This window comes from Rissa tridactyla, chromosome Z, assembly GCF_028500815.1.
Source record: "Rissa tridactyla isolate bRisTri1 chromosome Z, bRisTri1.patW.cur.20221130, whole genome shotgun sequence".
Taxonomy (NCBI): Eukaryota; Metazoa; Chordata; class Aves; order Charadriiformes; family Laridae; genus Rissa; species Rissa tridactyla.
The window spans coordinates 55,915,059-55,934,865 of record NC_071497.1 but is presented as its reverse complement, the minus strand read 5'-3'; the positions used below and the strand labels follow the sequence as shown (position 1 = coordinate 55,934,865).

Here is a 19,807-nt window from a genome sequence, read left to right as displayed (position 1 = left end):
TGTCCTTTAGGTATTTGGAATTCTGGTTGTCAACAGTACCAGAGTTCTGCTCTCTTAAACTGTGCTTAAAGAGGGGAAGGACAGGGGCAGATTAAAACTTGTTTTAATGTAATGTCTAAAGTGGTGTTTTAGTGGCTTTACATTGAGACACTCTGCATGGCTTTTCCAATGCAAGAATCCCCTTGCTGTTAGTAGCTGTAAGGCTGAAGAGTCGGTGCAAGGCAGTTGTTAATTCTTCTTCCTCCTTTCCTATCCAAAATGATTTAAAGATACTGCCTGAGAGGATCTAAATGTATCCAGTGTGTTTCTTTGGGATAAACAATATTGTTTTCTTGAACTGCTAAGGCTCATTAACTTAGAGTTTCTCCTGCTTTATGCTTGATCATCCATAGTAAGTAACTTAAAAGGCAAATCAGGCCCTCAGTCATGCGTCTTCAAACCATAGTTTTTGAAATGGGTGAGTATGGGTGAGAAGGGTGAGAATAAGATATCTCTCCAAGCCTTCCAGAAGAAGTTCTGGTCCCATTCTAGATAAACATCTTGAGGGTGTTGGACAGAATAATTTCTTCAACAATTTGTACTAGTATTCAGGGATGATAATTGTGAGAATTTGGTCCAGCCTGTCTCTGCTTCCTCTCAGTCAGGAAGATTGATGTATTCTTTGCACTGTGTTTTCTAGCTCCCTGTACTTTTCTAGCTCCAGGTTTTATCACCAGTGAACCCGGGCTGCAAGATTAGCTTTTTTTGAAAGTACTTTCTGAATTTGTAAAGTAATACATGTAGCTGTGTATGTTATAATGAAGACCATTGTCCCAATGTACTATTTCGGCTTGCTTTAACTCACAACTGTGTGCAAGGAGAAAAAAATTCTTTCATTCTAGGTAGTTGCAAAGAAGAATATAGTTTTCATTGCTTCGGGAGCAAAACTAGTTTTGTAATGCGGTTCACTATGAGTTTGTTTCGTGGTTTTTTTTTTTTAATGTTTTTTTTATTTTTTATTTTAATGCTGCAGGTTACACAAGAGGCAGGAGAATTTATGATTACTTTCCCATATGGATACCATGCAGGATTTAACCATGGTTTTAACTGTGCAGAGTCAACAAACTTTGCCACCATCCGATGGATTGATTATGGAAAAGCAGCAAAGTTGGTAAGTCATACTGCAGAAAACTGATGTGTAAGGAAATCTTTCCTGTGGTTATTTCTTTGTGAGAATCTACAGAAGCCAATGAGAAAGGGAGAGCTATTAGATTGGGTAGTACCTTATAGTGCTGTTGAGGTTTTATTTATAGCTGTTCTTTTTATAGTGGGTATTATGCTTCCAGCAATGTATATTCCTCTATGTAGTGAGTTTTGTTTGCAGCTTAATATATATTGTTCCTCAAAACCAGTTCTATTTATGGATATTTTTAAGTTGAAGCTACATTTGCTGAGGTCAGTATATGTAAAGATAACTGATTTCTGCTCTTAAACCTCCTCTAAACTCTACTATTCGTAAAAGCAATTTCTTTAAACTAGGAATTTTGATACCTGGAAAGAAATATAAGTAATTAAACTTCAAATTAAATTTGAAGAAACAAGTTCAGCTTTTGTCATCTTTAATGTCATAAGATTGTAGTATATTGTAAAGGAACTGTGAACTCAGAGTAGATCTTTTCAGGTGTTAAAATGAGGTCTGTTTTACTGAAGATATTTTAGACTGAAATTTTGTTACGTGGCATAGATTTTTTGCTTATTTTCATGTACAGCATGCATGTAAACACACAAAATCAAGGAAGTGCAATTTATTCAACAGAAGTTTGTTATGGTTTTTTAGTATTCTGTGATTTTTCAGAAAATTATGGTTTATATGAGCTTTGGTTAGTATGTTTCCCAAAATGTTTTAAGTCAGAGGCATTATCTGCATTGACTTGTTTGTTACTGAAAAAACCCTTTTCAATATTTGTTTAATATATTTGCTAATAATATGACATGGAATAAAGGGCAAAATCAGATGTGCACGTTTAAAAATTAAGTAATGATAGTCAACTCATTAAATACTTGGGATTGGAAGACTGCCATGAGAAAGTTCTCAAATAGCGGAAATTTGTGATTCTAGGCACTATTGATTATTATAGTTAATGAGATTGAAAATGCTTCAAAGGGAAAAAGTTTATAACTGTTTTTTTCCATGTGTTCTTTATGCATACCTTAACAGTAGTGAAAGTACTGAAAACGTCAGTGTGCATCTAACACGTTCAGGCTGGTCTTTACCTTTAATGGGGAAGTTGTGTTTTTAGTAGCCAACAGATAAGGTGTTGACTGTGAAGTGAATTAAAAAAAAAGCCAAGTATTTCATAGTTTGGAATTTCTGTAGATAATACAGTGAAACAAAGTTAGGAGGAATATGGGCGTGGACACCTATGAATTAATTGTGGCATGTCCTGGATTTTAAAAGATGTGAATGTGCTGCAGCTTTAAAATTGATTCATCTGAACTTCAGGAATGGCAAACTTTATCTTTGGATGTGGCAAAGGTGAGGTAGTGACACCTGCAGGTACATCCCTTTCCATGCACAGGCTTAATATTTCTTATATTTAAAAAAAATGGTCTACCATTTGGTGTGCAGCTGTCCCAGTACAAACTCTTAAATGTCTTATGCCTCCCGTGTGCCTCTCAGTTATTGTACTGTAAACTCAATGTCACGTTTAAAATTCAGTGGGATTAGAAGATAATTTTTGAAGCTAATGAAATTTTATTTCTTTACACCACTCCAAAAGTGCTTCTGAAATTCTGATTTTTTGGCTAGGAAGTCTTGGCATATACACTCTAAATACCATCTTATTTTCTCAAAATTCTATAGCACATGGATAAAACTCTCATCTTAGGACACTGAATTCTGTGCCCTGTGATTAGTGCACATAGGAGCAGTATTGTGCACATACTGTATAAGAAATGAAAGTGGTGCTCTAGTGTCTGCAGTTAAATTTAAATGTCTGAATTTAAATGTTTCAAAGTGGCAGCTGAAGCAATAATGACTAGTCTCCCTCTACAGAGAAATCTTGGATACCATTGTCAAATATGAACTCCGTTTTCTTTGGCAAACGGTGAGAATGCTGAATGTTACTTGCTTATTTTTTATTACTTATACCACAAGAATAAGAATTAGAGTTTACTTTTCTTCTCTCTTTAAATGAGAAAGAACATAGTAGGAAGTGCTAATAGTAGGATTTTAAAATATTTTTAATGGAACATGTAAGAAGAGAACTACTGGAAAAATGGTAAAATAATTCTTCATAATACTTATAGTTGTTTATGCTGTACAAATAGGGTAAACAAGTCAAACAGAGAAAGTATTATAACTGGTTATCTGTCCTTAAATTGTAATTATAGGGCACTTTGAAAGCACACACAAGTTACGGAGTTATTGCAAGTTGGGTGCGCAGTTTCTTGATTATGGAGTTTTTCTAGAAAAACACGAGGATAGCTATGATTAGTTTTAGCATGACCTCAGGAAACTTCCTGAAAGTATTAATTAAAAGGAAAGAAGTCTATGTGCCCACAGAATATTAGTAATATTTTAGATATTTTAGTAAGTTTTATTCCCAGTTCTGTTAATTTCATTTGGAAGAAAAAAAAACACCACACAACCTTGCATTCTCATTTTTCATTCTTCAGAGAATTGATGTTGTGTTTAACTAACCTGTTTTCTTTCTGTATGTGGTATGTACAAGAATTTTTTAATTGAAATAAATATTTTGGATCCCCTGTTTCCCCTGTATTGTACTGCAGAAATTGTCTGCATCAGCAAAATGGAGCAATATCTAGGTCAGTTCGTTGCTGTATTCTCCTTAGAGACTATCATATACTGATGACTGATTATTTGCCTTCCTGCAGGAACACTTTTATTTTTACAGAATAGTTTCTAATTGCTTACAGCTGGATTTCTGTATTAGGAAAAGAAAAAATCCTGAAGTATAGTCAATATTCATTCGTCATTAATTTGGGGAAAAAAAAAATCAGACAAAGATTTCCATTAAAGTTGTAGTAAATATTTAGGCCGTGTGACGATACTACTTTCCTGCGTGAAATGAGATGGTGTTAAAGGTTCTGTAAAGTCGATTGCAAATGTTAAATCGGAGATCATTTAGACCCTCAGTACTGGAAACTTTGGTAAAGCAGAGACTGTGCATGCGAATTCCAAAAATTATTTTTTGTCTTTAAAAATGCTAAACTGGCGATCTTGGTTTTAATTTGTATACCCTATTTACCTGTAGTAGTTGAAGCCTGGGAGCATGGATGTAACGTCCAGTTTGTTTTCTAGAGTTTGTGTAAGACTTCCACTCGGCAGGGAACATATGGACAGTAATACCAGGTGGCACCTCCAGTGTGCCCTTTGCTACAACTCAGCTGCTGTTTTGAGCTGTGTTCTTGCTTTTGGACAGAATTAAGTTGGACAGAAATAAACAGAAATAAAAAACAGATTTTAAAAAAAAGGGGGGAGGGGTGTTGCAGAAATGGCAAAATAACAGCTATGCTAGAAGTCCCCCAATCCAGGGGAGAAACAGTGTAGTTTTTGGTGTCCTTTTCCACTGGCAAGAACACGGGGGAATAGAAATACGAGATACTGGTGCAAGCAAGAAACCAGGCATGTTCTCCTGAAGACGCTTGGCAAATGGCTGTGGTGCAGAGGGATGTTGGTGACGTGCTGGTGTCCACTAATGGCAGGACCTAGAGAGTCAAAGGTAGGTCACGCTCAGCTCACAAGTACTTCAGTTGTGTTTGCTGTGTTCTGTGAGGGTGAGAGGCACTCTAAGCTTTAGATATTCTTCGTCATCCTCATCATCCTATAACTTTGATTTGTTGAATGCTATTTATTTTTGAAAAAAAAAAAATGGTACAATATATGGGCAGATAGGATATTTCTTCAGGCTTCTGTGAATTTTGTCATTTTTCGAATGGAGCTACATTTATTGGAATAGGCTGGAAATGTGTAGCTTCATGAAATATGTTTTGAGTTTCCTTACTCCAGTGCGTTTTGTTACTACTGGTAAAGCTGATGAGCCATTGGCAATTAGCTTGTATGTTCTGTAGGTATATACTTTGATTTGTGCTGAGTAGATAACTTGTGTGCTGAACGAGGGGTGATAGGTATTACAATTGCTAAACAGAAGTATTTACACCTAATTCTTTTATGTCTAATGAAATAAAAATCCTTCTGAATTAATTGGATAAAAGATGCTTCAGTGGTGTGAGAAAAATCTTGTATTCCTAAAGTTTATTAGCTGCAGTGCAGGATACCCTCTGCCCCCGTCCCCAAACCTGTGGATCATCTGTGTTTATTAATTTTATACTTTTGTCTGTTGTAATTGTTATTTCTAATGACTGCCAATGTTGCCCTCATACAAGGCTTACAGTGCAAGACTCTCACTTGCAGGTGCCAAAACTGGGGTTCTTAGTTGTCATCTTCACCTGCCCAAATTTTAAGCGTGGTGGGTAGGATCAATGAACTTTATGCACTCTAATTTGACACTGAGAACCAGAAACAGATTAAAATTCTGAATAAGATCCTGTGCTTTTGTGTGCAGGCAAGTTCTTTTTCTTTCTTGGAATTCCTTTTTTCCCTTGCTGCTGTCTTGTAAATGTTTGAAAAACTTACATATTGGCAAATCAGTTCCTAAATACACAGAATCCCCCTAAAAAGCACATCCTTTGACCTTGTGTAGAGCTTCTGGACTGCGTAGTCTCACCTAAGCTTGACTGGAGAAGGTGGTTCATGAAACAGAGAACTGGGTTGAGATGGATGTCCTGTGTAGGAAATGTCCAGGAGATTGGTGATGCGAGCAGGTTTGTTGGGGCTCTCTAATTCCTCTGTATGTAGCGGTGATTATTTCAGTTTCTTTCCTTCCATTTTCCTCCTGTTACTGTTTAAATCCCTACATTCCCCTCTCTGTTGCTTTTCCAAGTCCTCATGTCAGGGTCTCTCACAACCCAGCATCACCCCTTGCCCAAACTGATACCCATACTTTTGAGAGCTTTCAGAGGAAGCGCTGGCCTTTCTGAATACTGCTCTCCTTGCTCACTGTGTCTGTTTCGTGGCACCACTTGGTGACTTTCAGTATAACGCATGTAAATTTTACTGCCTTCTATCAGGGATAGAGTCACACTGGGTGATTTTAACTAGTCATTATAATGATTCCTTTGTATTGCAGCTCCTTTTAAGACGTGATTTGTTTTCATATGTTGGTGCTGGAAAGCTTTTGGCTGTTTTACTGATATGTAGAACCTGAGGAGAGAAGTCCACCAGCCTTTTCTACTTGAAACTCGGGCTACTTAAGTATTATTGCTTTCTTTCATAAAATTAAGTCGGTAATTACTCATGCATATTCTTCAGTGGTAGCTGCTTAGAAACGTGTTTCCTGTGGATAGGTTAGATCAAAGTGCTGGCCTGCAGGTTGTATTTTTCCCTTTGGTGGGATGAAGTGCAGTTGTTTTGATGTTAGGTTTGATGGATTTGTTTGCCACTGCATTCATTAGCTTCACATCAAAAAACTGACAGGCTGTTAAATGAAACTTTGGCTTAGATTTTCAGCTTGACTGTTTGGAGACCTTTGTGAAGATATTTTGTTTTTGTGCTGCAGCAGCCTGGAGCAGTTATGACTGTTCCAAAGGGAAGAAAAGTTATTTAGTATCCTGTTTTGTTTGGGTAAAAGAGAGTCATTGTCTTGAGGACAGCAGTGTCCAGCTTATGCTATCCAAACAACATATTTATTATAAAATATATATTGAGAGACAATATATATGACTTAAATAAATTTATCAGAGAAGGAATTACACTTACCACACAAAAACACTTTTCCACCTCTCATAATTTATTGAGGTAATAATTTTTCCAATGAGGATTATATTTAGATTGGCTTTGTACAATAAAATATTAGCTGTCTGTTTAAAAACAAAAATAAAAATTCTACTCAGTTGTGCCATTATTTTTTTTCTTTTTAAATATGGGTGAATGATTTAAACGCCTAGGCTTAAAAAGTATCTTGGTACTCCTACAGCAGTGTTTTAGTATTAAGTGTCAGAAATAGCTATGTGTATGAGCTCATGAGTGATTCTTTTATCAGCTTAGTTTATTAGTTTGCATTTGGTACTGCTGTCAAGGAAACATTTTTTTTAAACACTGCGTGTTGATACATTTGATACCAGTCTGTAGGGGTATCAGCATCATTCAAGATGTACAAATTAATGTTTTTACTTGCTGGAAATCATAATTAGACACATTATTGACTTGGCTGCTAATAAAATCTTACAAGGATTCAGGGAGCACGCATGATTTCCATTTCTGGTTTGTACGCCACTTCCTGATGTTAGTACACCACTTTAGAGCAAATCCTGTGCATTCTGCAGTTTGACATTTCACTTCATAATCATAGTGCCATGGTGTACTCTCAGCTTTATAGCTGTCATGGAATGTTCTCTTATTTTTTCTTTATGTTCATTTCTTTTATCTTGATCTGTTCCTTTTATTTCTGCCCATCTTACTGCCATCATCTACTGTCCCTATTTGGTTCTTCCATCACAAAATCACCATTTCCATAGCAAAATCAGCAGCTATTAAAATGTTCCACTTTAAAATATATTGCTGTAATGGGAAGATTGTCAGTCTCCCAGTGGGCAGTAACTTGTGTACTTCTATATTTCTAGTACTGTGACATACTGAATTTAGAATTGTAATGGTTTTAGGAGTAGAAAGGAATAGTAATAACAGCAATGTTTTTACCTGTAAATGCGACATAGAATTATGTTCTATTGTTTTTTTGTACCTTCCTGTTTTGGTAGAGCAACTGGTAGTAAGTTCATAATCTGAAACTTCATATGATTGTGTTTTTGTGTTTTCACAGTCTGTGCTATGCTATGTGCAAGTACTGTTGTTATCTATGAGCAGTGTATAGTGTATTCTGTTGTTCTGAAGTTCAATGTGGATTCTCATGAATTTTTTCCATCTGTACCTAGCATAACTTTTTTAAGTGTGATGCTGCAGTATGTGTGACTAAGGTTACGCATGCATGTTTTTGGCAGAGAGTCTCATGCAGGCTGGACTGGCAGGCAGGACTAAATAAAAATCAGACCAACACCACTGTCAGATTATTACTTTTTTTAAATGCAGTTTTGAATAGGAAGTAAGGAGAGGAGAATTCCTTAAAATGAGATTTTAAATGTTGGAGTACATGCTGGCACCTGTGAGTAAGTAGAAATGATGGAATCTGATTTTCCTTTGACTTTTTTTTTTCCTAAGAGATATTGTAGAAGTCCCATTTATCAAAGTAATAAATGTACCCAATTTGCACACTTGGTGGATATTTAGGAGTTTTTGTTTTATAGCAGCTTTCACCAAACAATGAGGTGAATTTTTTCATAGAAAAAGTTAATAATTTAAAATAAAATGGCCTTTTCAGAATATCATTTATATGAAATTTTAAGTAAATCAATACAGTTTGTCTTTCCTTACTTTTCATTAGAATACAGGTTATAATTATCCTTGATTTACTGAGAAAAAATTATTGTCACTAGGCACCTTTCTGTACATATATTAATGTCACAACCTGTAATGAGAGATTACTTTAATTCCAGGCTTTTCAAGAAAGAAGAATTTGAACCGAGAAATTACTTTTTTAAATTTGAGGTTCACAAAATAGGTTCGAGGTTCACAAACTAGACTCTGTGGGCTTGAATCAACTGTTGAAACAGGGGTCCAACACAATTTGAGATAGCTTAAGATATTTTGCCTTGCTATGTCTGGCCAGAAGACTACCATTCTCCATGAATCCAGTGTAATTAGAGCTTAGACAGATGTCACAGATACCAGAAAGTGGTTCAGGTGTCAGTGCATGCCCAGGCAATGGAAGTGAGCCATCTGTCATTGTATTCTCTTATTTATACCATTTGCGTAAGTAAAACTTGTCCTAAAAGTTATATACCATCTGTGTAAGTGAAACTTGTCCTAAAAATTACCTGCATTCTCCTACTCTTAAGAGAAGTAAATTCTCTAGCCTTGCTAGAATAATTTTATATTTTAAAACGGGGAAGCAACCTATCCCAATAGGCAAAAAGATGACTTAAGTGTTAGGGTTCAGTTCCCTTAAAAACACTGCACCCCAACCTTTCTTCTCCTAAACCAGCTGCTCCCCCAACTAAATACTGCTATTATATTTTATTTTATTTTATTTTATTTTATTTTATTTTATTTTATTTTATTTTATTTTATTTTATTTTATTTTATTGCAACCATTTGACTCTGAGTTTGAACCATCAGAGAGTTCATATCTTCACAGCTGTAGGAGGTAATTTTAATGCCAGGTAGTGCTGATAGGCAGTGTCCTCCAGGTGTGCTAGTGCTGGAAGAATGAGATACACTTCTGTTTCATGGATTTTGTAGTAAATTGCTGCCACCAGAAGAAAGTATGGTTTTAAGATTGTAGCAACCATTCTGCTGGTGTCCGTCCATGCAGTTTCTGTTGGTCTCAGACATTATGTGGAATGCAAATGTTGCTGGTTTTGTTTTTTTTTTCCCCCCCCACTTTCTTATTCTTTTTCCTGTCTTCTGTATGTAGACATAAAGCTTTGTATGAAGACACATTTTTAGACACAGGCCCTCTGTGTCTACTACTGGGGCCTTCTACAGGATTCACACCTCTGCTGCAGGTGAATCACTTGTGCAGTTGGTACTAGACTGACTAGTTTGGCTCAGGCCATACGTACTGTGGAGATAAACACGCACTTGCAATTTTTGCTCCGTTCTTCTGAGAGTCTGTGGAATACCGTGTAAAAATCAAGAAGAAAGATTGATTAACAGTATCATACATGTGAAGCACATATGGCTTCTTTACTTCTTTCATCTGAAAGAAAACACTGTAAATATAAACACACAATTCAAAACCGTTGAGTTAGTCTGAGCAGTAGAGAAGGCCTGTGTGAGTGAAGAAGAATTAATGATACACCCACATCCTGAAGTAACTACACCAGGGCAAATAAAGTGTAGGTGTTACTTTTAGTACAAATGAGCTTATATAGCCTAGCAGATAATGTGAAACAGGACCTGAACATGGGAAGATGCCTGACCTGCAGGTTTAGTGTCTCCACTGTGCTTGCTACTCACTCGAGTAGGACTTGGTTATATGCTACAAGTTAAAAAGTCTTAAGGCTTAAAATCCTTTTTCAGGATCTTAAATGAAATTTATAACTTATATTGGTTTGATTTTAGATAAAACCCACGATTAAAAATATTGCTAGTCTTTACAAACAGGAGGTTATGGAAGTATATCTTGAAATAATTTTCTGAAAAGTTTTATAGCAAAAAAAAGTTGAATTGAGACCTCAGTGCTAGTGTGGTTGTACTCAGTTTTTAAGGTTTGTCATTCTGCCTGAAGCATTAGCCACTTTCAAGTTGTTGGGAGAAAAAGTAGAATCAATCACCTTGAAGGTGTCATCTTTCTCTGAGGTTATATATAATTTCTTCTTAACTCAGTTACAATATTAACACCAAACAAAAAGATGTATTACTGTTTTAGGTAAAGTGCACTTCTGTATGGTTCATTACAAGACGTTGCATACATTTAGAGTGAAATAAGGTATTTCATTGTTTTTTAAGTTTATAACCAATATAACCAAATAATTTCAGTTAAGACTTTTTTTTTTTTCTCTGTGTGTAATGTGGTCTCATATATTCAGCAGCCTCATCAGATCAATTACTAACTTTTTAGATCTTAACAACAAAATCACCTGATCTTACCTTTGCCATGCGACACCCCATGGGCTTGGGATTCTGGGGGAGAATTTTTCATCTGAAGTTTGCATTGCAAATATATGTATCTATACATAAAAATATGAATTGCTCTAGGGTGATAGAGCAGCGTCTGCTTCTAGAGAGCAGTCTTGTTGTGTTTTGGTGGCCTTTTCAAGCTGTGCTGAGAACAATCACGGTATGTAAGAAAGACAGAGGTGTGAGTATTTTGATGCATTACTATGAGCGCTGTGGGGATAAATCTGTGATGTATGTAGAGGTGAAATTTAGTTCAGTTACTGCCATTTTGGTTTGTTTCTTTTTCATGCCCTTTTTTTATTTTTAATTTCTGTTTCCGATGAAACAAGAGAGAGACTGTAAAAATTTACTCAAAAAGGGGAAAGAAACCATCAAGAAACCCAACAAAATCCCCTTCTCCATGTTCTTCTCCCTTTTTTATGTATATGATGGCAGCGTGTTGATATACTTGGCTTAGTGCATCAGTCATTGATTTGTTAATCAGGATATAAGAATGTCTTAGAATCTAAGATTGATCAAGATTTTAGAAAAAAGTCCAGATAGGTGGCATTTAGTATGTCTGTCGAGCGTCTTTGAAACAGACACTAATTCCTTGGCAAATGTGTTTGAAATTAAAAATAATTCTATTACTTTTTTACTGAAAAAGTACGGTTTTGCTGAAGAAATACCATGTATTTAGAAACCGTGGAGAGTACTGCCTTAGTCCATTTAATTAATCAAGTCTTGTATCTCACTTAATCTTCTGTTCCCTCTAATGGGAGAGTATAGTTGCAAAGGGGTGATAAGAAAAGGATAAAGTAATAATGTGCTAGAGCTTGCTGAGTGTAAGAGGAAGAGTGTTTTCAGTCAAAGTGGACAAAAGAATAAGGGGTGGCTCTCAGGGTTACTATATTTCATACAAGTTTCATGCTGGGTGGAGAAAAGACACTGCTGTATACTTCAGCGAGGCATTACTAGAAAATCCTCAAGAAAGTCAGTGAAACAGACCCCTGACTTCAAGTCTGCACATCATAGAACCACCTATTGTATCTGTGTTCACAAAGCAAGTTAGTCGGAGGTGGTGGAATTATTTAAATGCTTTTTTTTGTGTGTGAAATGAACTGCTACAGAGGTAGTAACAGCATTATTACGCATACCAGACTTTGGAAGAAGTCTTGGGTCATTCTAAAAATAAATGATTGGTTACATTTTTTGCAGTTGTGACATGACATCAGGATGACAATAAACAATAACGAACAGTAAAATATCTAAGTGTTGAAATGGCACACCCTACATGGAATATAGCTGCAGAGGTAATAAGAAAAAGATTAAAAACATCATGTGCTAGAGTTTGCAGAGAGTAAGAGGAACATAATTTTTTTTGTTTTTTAATGTGATACAGGCATTTGCAGTCTGCATTTACAGTCTTGCATTAACTTTGGTGCCACACTACTTTAGCTGAAAGCTGGCACATTCAAGTAATTTCCTGTAAAAATGACACAGAATTTTATTTTTAGATTTTTAGTCTAACTCAGTTAAATTGTGGGTTTTGTCTAAATTTCAGATTTTTTTAAGATAGAGGAGCTGCTAATAATGATAAGACAGTATTAAGCCACTTGGTGTGACTAAATCTGTAAATAGCAATTGCCTTCAGGTCATTTTCAGACATTCCTCTACCCAAAACTGAGGCAGAGAGTTTGTGGAAAAGATCCATGAGGACCTGTGAAATGGAGAGAGAAGAAACAGTGAAGAAAAAATGCGCATAGGTTGCTGAGGCACTGAAAGTGTGGTCTGAACAAAAGTGAGAGCTTTAAGGGACTGAGCGAGATACAAGTAGAATTTCTGTACTGCCGTTCCAGTCCCCTTGTGCTATTTGATTACCGTTGGCTATGGGGGATATATAGCTTTTACCTGCATGCAAACAGATTAATATCACAGAAGTACCTGCCTGCATGATGAATTTTATCTACTACAAGGAGTGGTCTCAGGTATTTAATACTCTGAACAAAAAGAAGTATGGTATTAAACATAAAATAGTTTAGCTAGTGCAAAATTAGAAGTATTTTTTTGGACAATACAGGTTTTGTTCTCTTGCTTTGGGCAAAGCAGGGAACTGCACATTCTGCGCATACCAGTTAGTTTTCTGATTGAATCATATACAGTCCTGCAGGTTTGATATTTCCAGCTACAGTTAGGGGCTCTGAGCACAGATATGCTTACAGGGCTTTTCTTCCCATAATGCTCTTTGTAACAGCTGTTAAAAATTCTATGCAGTTTACTTGTCACTATTTAAAGTGTGTAAATTGCTTCAAAAGCATTCTATTTGAATTATTCTTTCTTTTCTAAATAGTTTTCTTTTCAAAATGATTGGTTTACCCATAATTGTTATCAAGCAGTTCTCTATCATCTGTTTAAAAAAAATGAAATGCCATATGGTAGTGTAAGAAGTGTTTCATGCCTATATGGGTAGAACAGTCAGTCATCAGCGACTCCTCGTATATGACTCCATTAGTGGTGATAGTGTTTTGAAAGCATGACAGTTCCATGATTTTTCTGTTCATGATCTCTAAATTTAAAGGAAACTGTTCAGTGCATCTTATAAAACAGTATAGAGCACTGGTGTCTTTTTAGGAAATGATGCATATTTGGATTTTTTTTCCCCCTCTCTGCTTACAAAGTCATGAGAAAAAGTCAGCATTAATCAGTAAATCTGGATAAAGAGGTGATGAACAATTTGCAACTTAGAGGATTTCAGTAAAGCATCTTTACTTATAATAATTGCAATATTCTCAGCAAAACAGGTACATGGTTTGCTTTGCCGTATTTCTGCCCTTGCCTTCACGTTCTTTGTTTGGATTCTGACATAAACAGGGTCTGTAAGAATAAAAAAGATGGAAGCTCATCAATAATATTTATCAGTTTCTGATGGCCAAATCACTGAAAGGAAGAATCTAAGAAAAGTTTTCTAATCTTTACCACTATGTACTACAGATCTTTGGCCTCTGGAATATAGTAGTACCCCATGTGCTGCAGGAGGGAAACAGATCTGTAAACTTTTAACCAATTAGTCCACTGGCTAACTGGTATATATATGTATATTTTTTTTTTTTTTTAATAAAATTATCTCAGTGTTTGTTTCTTAAGCTTAGAAACATATCAGAAACACCCTGAGGCATACATTTCAGACATTATATTTTTTTTTTTTTTAAACTGTTGGTACATGTTAGAACCTAGGGAGTTTTTCCTATTTATTGTAATGGAGAGTTAGAAGACGTGTATTATTTTATCTTTGCTTACCATCTTAGAATGAAATTCTGTAAGTTCTTCAGACTGTGTCAGTCTCTTAAATCTTCAATTTTTCTTCCTTATTATATAGTCTTTTGCCTGGAAAAGAGTAAAATCTTCCATAGTCTTCTTGTGGCTGTGGCCGAAAACATCCCTGCCCTACTTCAGAAGGGCATTCCCCTCTTTCCTTTTGTGGTGTTGATGAACTTATTGATTAGTTGCTTGATCACAGGTCTAGGCTGTCAGACTCATTAAAACAAGCTGCCCCTAGATCTTACAAACATTGCAGTTCTTGAATCTGATATTCAAAATTATGAGGTCTTTGCTTTAGTTGAGGTGCAGTTAAAATCTATTCAGAGTGATTTTTTGGGTGAAGAATAGTTTCAAAAAATGTCATGCTCTTGAATTCCCTGTTTTAGTGTGGGGTGGAATATGGAAATAAATACCAGAAAATCTGTTCTTGCAGTATTTTTGACCTGGATAAATTAAATGCTAACTTTGTAATGCAAGAGGGATAATTTTTTTTTTTTTAAATTTTAAAAGTTACTTTGGCATAAATGTATTTAGACAAGCTTCTACGTATAACCAAACTTTATTTCTGACTTTTGGAAGGTGCTGAGCACGTTCAGGTCCTCTTGACTGCTAGCATAATTCAGCATCTCTAAAAAATAAGCGGTTTTTAAATTTAATTTTAGACAGCATTTTGGTGTTCATAATGACTAGCAATGGGTCTCCTGCATCTTTTTGGCTCTGCAACTTTTATGAGAAATTCTACATGTATTTTTGTAGGCAGATTCATGTTTTCCACGAGACAGGTCTGCTGTGTACTCGCCAAGTGGTTGTCTTGCAAGACCAGAGAGGTGGTAACTTCAGTAGAACCATTCAGTTGCTTTGTGTATCATGGGCTGCCATAATCGAGTGGGCAGTGATAGTGTAGTGCATTTGCACAGAGTCAGCCTGGAGAGTGAAGTGGATTTTTCTTCCTCTGGCTTTGTCGCTATACTCCAACATGTGACAGAATCAGAATTTGTTTCATAAAAATGATGTGTCTAGCACATAATGGCTAATTTAGAATAATGTGAAATTTTATTGACTGCTGTGCTGCTTATGAAATTGTTACAAAACAGTTTGAATTGGAAAAGCTTTGAATCCAAAGAGAATAAATTTAACGTGAATGCCTTTAATTGAATTTTACTTAATTTAAATAATGTAATTTGTATTGATTATGCTGCTGCAGTTCATTTGGATTTTTATTTTTAATTAAGATTCAGTAATCTTGTTTTACCTTCCAGAGATATTCATAAAATGACTGTGAAGAAATTGCGTGTTAATTAAATTAATGCTTATATACATTTATTAAACCAAAATCAGGGCATAATTTAATTTTTTTTTCTTTGTGAAGGTATGTTATACATAGTAATATTTCTGGCAAGGGCAACAATACAATTTTATTTGGATTCCCTTCCCCCCCCCCCCCCCCCCCCCCCCCCCGAGAAAATCCATGCTCATATAGTCCTAGAATGATGTAGGTACTGCTTTCTCTCTAACTGCCTCGGAGGCTGCCAGCACTACCTTCTGAAACTACAGGGATGATTACTAAAGTGCAGCATAATCCTTTTATTTCCTTTTGCATCCTGTAACTTGATCTGTGGCTTCTCCCTATTAGCTGGTGCTTGTGCAGCACTGAAACACAGTCTCAAATGTGGATGACCTCTTAATAATCTTCTGGCAAGGAAGTTACCAGGTTGTGGTACTGCATATGTTGAAAACAATCCAGAATGAGACTTGCTGTATTAAATGAGACCGTGAGTGCTGTGTTAAGGCTGATAGCTATTATTTGATTTTTTTTTTCTTCCCCTCTTTGTTGGTATTATTAGCAGTTAGAAAAGAGAGTTTAAGATTATTTTGAGCCAAGACAGGTGATACACATACATTTATTTGTAAGTGTGCAGAGATAAACATTTGATTTATTCCCACATCTGTGCATGTGAAAGAGTTATCATGTAAAGTGAAGGTTTCTGGAAACATCGAAGGGCAAAAAACCTGGGCAGAAAGCAGAGCTGGAGAGGCAATTGCTTGGCAAATGCCTGTACCTTAACGCTGGACTGGAAAGCTGAAGGTGCTGAACCAGTTGGGTTCACAGAGGTCTTAGCAAGTATTTGTGCAAGACAGAAACATTTCTAAGTGGTAGCCTCAATCACCAAATTTTGAACTTTGGTTAAGAGTTAGTTCACCTAACTTCAGTCAGAAAGATTGAACTATTGTTGACTTGCTAAGTAAAACTCTCTTTTTCTTAGAAATAATTACTTCAGATACTGGTAACATAGTGGTATTATGTTAATTCTGTCATATCAGAGCAGCAGCTTAAAAATGCTGAGCTAATCACGCCTTAGTGTTATAACTGGAATTTATGGGATGTTGACAAATTAAACAGAAATGTGTAGCAGTTTGTGTTCTGCAGTCAATGTGCTTTCTGGGGTCTCTCATTTCTGGTCATTGTATCTTCTCTGAGTTCATTTGCCGTTGAATGATTGATACCTTTTACTGTTCTTCATGATAAAATCACAGCAGCAAGCAACTCTGTGAGTTGTCCCATCCGTTCTTTCTGCAGTTCTGACGATTCCTGCCTGGATACAAAGATTGGAAAGATAGTCGGTGGTAAAATAATCTTCCTTTCCAAATTGTTTCTTCAGTGCCTTTGTATGTGGGTACACGTTTGTGTGTTTGCCTAGCCTCTGGTTATGTGGTTATGCTTGCCTTTCAGGCTCATGTACGATTAGGCGTTTTCAAAGTAATTAACGATAATGTTGTGTAAAAGCAAAGTGAAGCAGCAAACTTGCTTATTTGCCAGGTTTATTCATCTCATACTTCCCTAAGATAATGCACAGTTAGTCTCCCTGTTATTAATGTAGACTAATAATTGTACTTGTTTTTTCTCTTTCTTGAATGTCCTACTAACCAACATAATACAATAAGAAATAAAGTACAAAAAGCTGTATTTATAGTATTATGTAGATGCGCTATAGATAATCTGCAAGTATTAATAAGGCTACTTTTTAGTGAACAATAATGAATCTGGATCTTTTGCATGCATGATTTGCAAATGCTCACGTTAAAAATAAAATTCATAATGCAAATTCCTTGATTTGCTTTGCTTTATTTTCTCCCTGATCTATAAATGAATTAGTTGGTTACTTAAAATAATGTTTAAACTATTTTGCATTGCTGTCTGTATTCTGTTTTGTCTTCAGTTGTCAGTACTTGAAAGCACATGAATATATGATAGAATAATAGAGAAAGTAATCAGATGATCAGATTTGATAGCGTTGATATTGTGAATCTTCAGAAAAAAGATACGAGAAGTTTATTGATACTATAGGACTTTTGAAAGCAAGTTAGAATTCATATAATTGTTTTCTCAAAGCTAGTTGTAAATGAGAATGTTGTAAATGACAATTGGCCAATTAAGATTTTTTTTTAAATACTTTTTAATTTTTGCACTGTTTTAATTTAATTTGTAAGAAAATTAGTTGTTGGCTTTTTGCACTGGGATTAGGTCATAGATATCACAGCTGAATAAAGCAGGTGTGCGTAGGTCTGGCAAATGGACTGTGTTTACTTCAGTAAATCCAAAGAGGGAAGGCTCTGAGTTAGGCAAAGGGGGGATCCGTGTCGCATTGTCTTAGTCATTTGATAACTGTAGTGACCGGAGAGATAAATGCAAATCTCTTCATGTCATATCCATCATTGTTTGGCCATGTCTAAAATAATTACTAGTGATAAACTCTGTTCTGTGCAGAGTCTTGAAAGGCTCTGATAAATAGCTTGTCAGAAGAAAGAATATAAAGTCAGGTGACACACAGAAATGTTGTTTCTTGAGGGCTTCCCTAGTATGTAAAACTAGGATTTATTGAAATTTCAAATACAGTGAAATGAGGAAAAAATTGGGTTTTTAGAGAGGACTCGTTTTCGTTTTCCTTTATTTTTTTGTCCTTTTTTCCTTCATTTTTTCTTCGCTTTTTCTTCTCTTCTTTTTTTTCTTCTTAAAGTAACTCTTCTATTTGTTACTGTAGAACTGCTCAGGATTTTGTTGCTGGCTTTCAGAAGCTACTCATATGTTATGATTGTTTACTATAGGCAAAAGCTGAATGCAAGTTATTTGCTGAACATGAATGCATCATTTATAGTTACAACAGGTAAGAATAAAAATTGTTTTAATGGTATTCTTGTGTTTACTCTTAGAAGGAATACGCCTTTATAAAGTGCAGTTTTATGAATAGTTCAGCAGTTCCAGAACTTCCTGGACCAAGAAACCACTTAGATTCTTCAGAATGTTTTAGGGACCCCATGTGGTTTGGTGAATACCAGAAGGTTTTGCAGGGGCATCAGTTGGTATGATGATGAACAAACTCCAGTGTACTGCAGCTGTGTTGTGCCTACTGAGAGATGTAGGTTGGCTGTTGAGTGATTCTTCTACCTCCAAAGAACCATTAGGTGCATTAGTGGGTCTTTTTTTGTTTTTTAAGGTAGTGGTAACTGATTACTTAGGGGTCACTCATACAATAAAGGCATATAGTCTAAAAGTTTTTTTTTTTAACAAGTATTTTAGCAATATTTGGCATCCTGGTTGAATTTATGGTTATGGTTACTCTGTCACCCCGTCACTCTTCTAAATGATTTACATTAATTTAGACTGCTTTTGAGGGGAAACTTTGTCATAGTCTGAATTGTTGCTCTGTGTCTTTAGGTGAAAAAATATTTTTTATTCTGTTGTTTGCTCTTCATTATTCCCATTTGGCATCTCTTGAGTTTGTTTTTTTTTCTTTCCTGATAGCCCAGAAAAGAAACTGTTTTACTTTATGTACGTCCTGTACTGTAATTGTGAAATTCACTTTCATTGTTTAATCACTGAAATAAGTACTCTGCAGCACTAATTCATTGCAATATAAAAAATGGGCACACACCTTTTTAATGAATTATAATACTGACCTCAATCAGAGACTCTCTATTAGGCAAATTCTAAACATAAGCTGCATTCTTTTTTCAATTCTGAAAATACATTTTTATCTTCTATGTAGGTGAGCATTGGTAGACCTCCTGTCCTCCATCCTTGAGCTCTTAAGCTTTTGTGCAAACTTTATTCTCTGAACATTGAATCTCTTCAGGTATTTTTCTGGCAGGCACTATGAATAGGTCTAGACACCAGAAAAGATTCATGACTTCCTGGCCATTCTTATTGCTTACTTCATTTACTGGGAAAACTAGTACAGAAGAATTCTAGTTCCAAGTTCAGGAAATACTGAGTTTAAAATTTCATAGTATCATGTATTTTGTTAAGGTTACCATCCAGAAAGCAATTTTCAAAGTGGGTGGTTTGCAATAATGAGGACAAGTGAGATGGTAATTCTAATAAGCCACAGGTGAAATAAGCACAACCTGGCCAACAGCCTTAATGCAAGGTGAAAGATGAGAGAAGTTCAGGGAGCAATTGCTTCAGTTGACCTTAGAGGATTATTAGTTTATTGTGCCATTTTTTGGGCTTCTTGTGTATTTTCTCAGAAGGACATTTAAAATAAAGATTATTTCCATTACTATTTCTTTCGCACTTCCTTTGGGCTAGGACTCCTTCTGTAATCGCATGAATTGTCTGATCATCATTTAATTTAAGAGAATAACCTATGTTTTTAAGACTTCTGTTCCTAAAACCACCATGATAGCCTTTCCCTTTGGTTGTTTTTTCCCAAG

At 35.6% G+C, this 19,807-nt stretch overlaps 1 protein-coding gene across 17 annotated transcripts in view; it reads left to right on the top strand.

Annotated features, from left to right (window-relative positions):
• The window catches only part of KDM4C (lysine demethylase 4C), a 273,236-nt gene that overhangs the window by 63,288 nt on the left and 190,141 nt on the right, over positions 1-19,807 (top strand). For 13 of the 17 annotated variants that reach the window (XR_008463874.1, XM_054186217.1, XM_054186216.1 and 10 more), the window contains one exon: positions 1,013-1,150. Coding sequence is in view for 15 of the 17 variants with exons in the window: in XM_054186217.1 (XP_054042192.1) it covers positions 1,013-1,150 (138 nt within the window). In the remaining 2 variants the exon portion in view is untranslated. The other 4 variants (XR_008463875.1, XM_054186226.1, XM_054186224.1 and 1 more) reach the window with 4 other exon arrangements.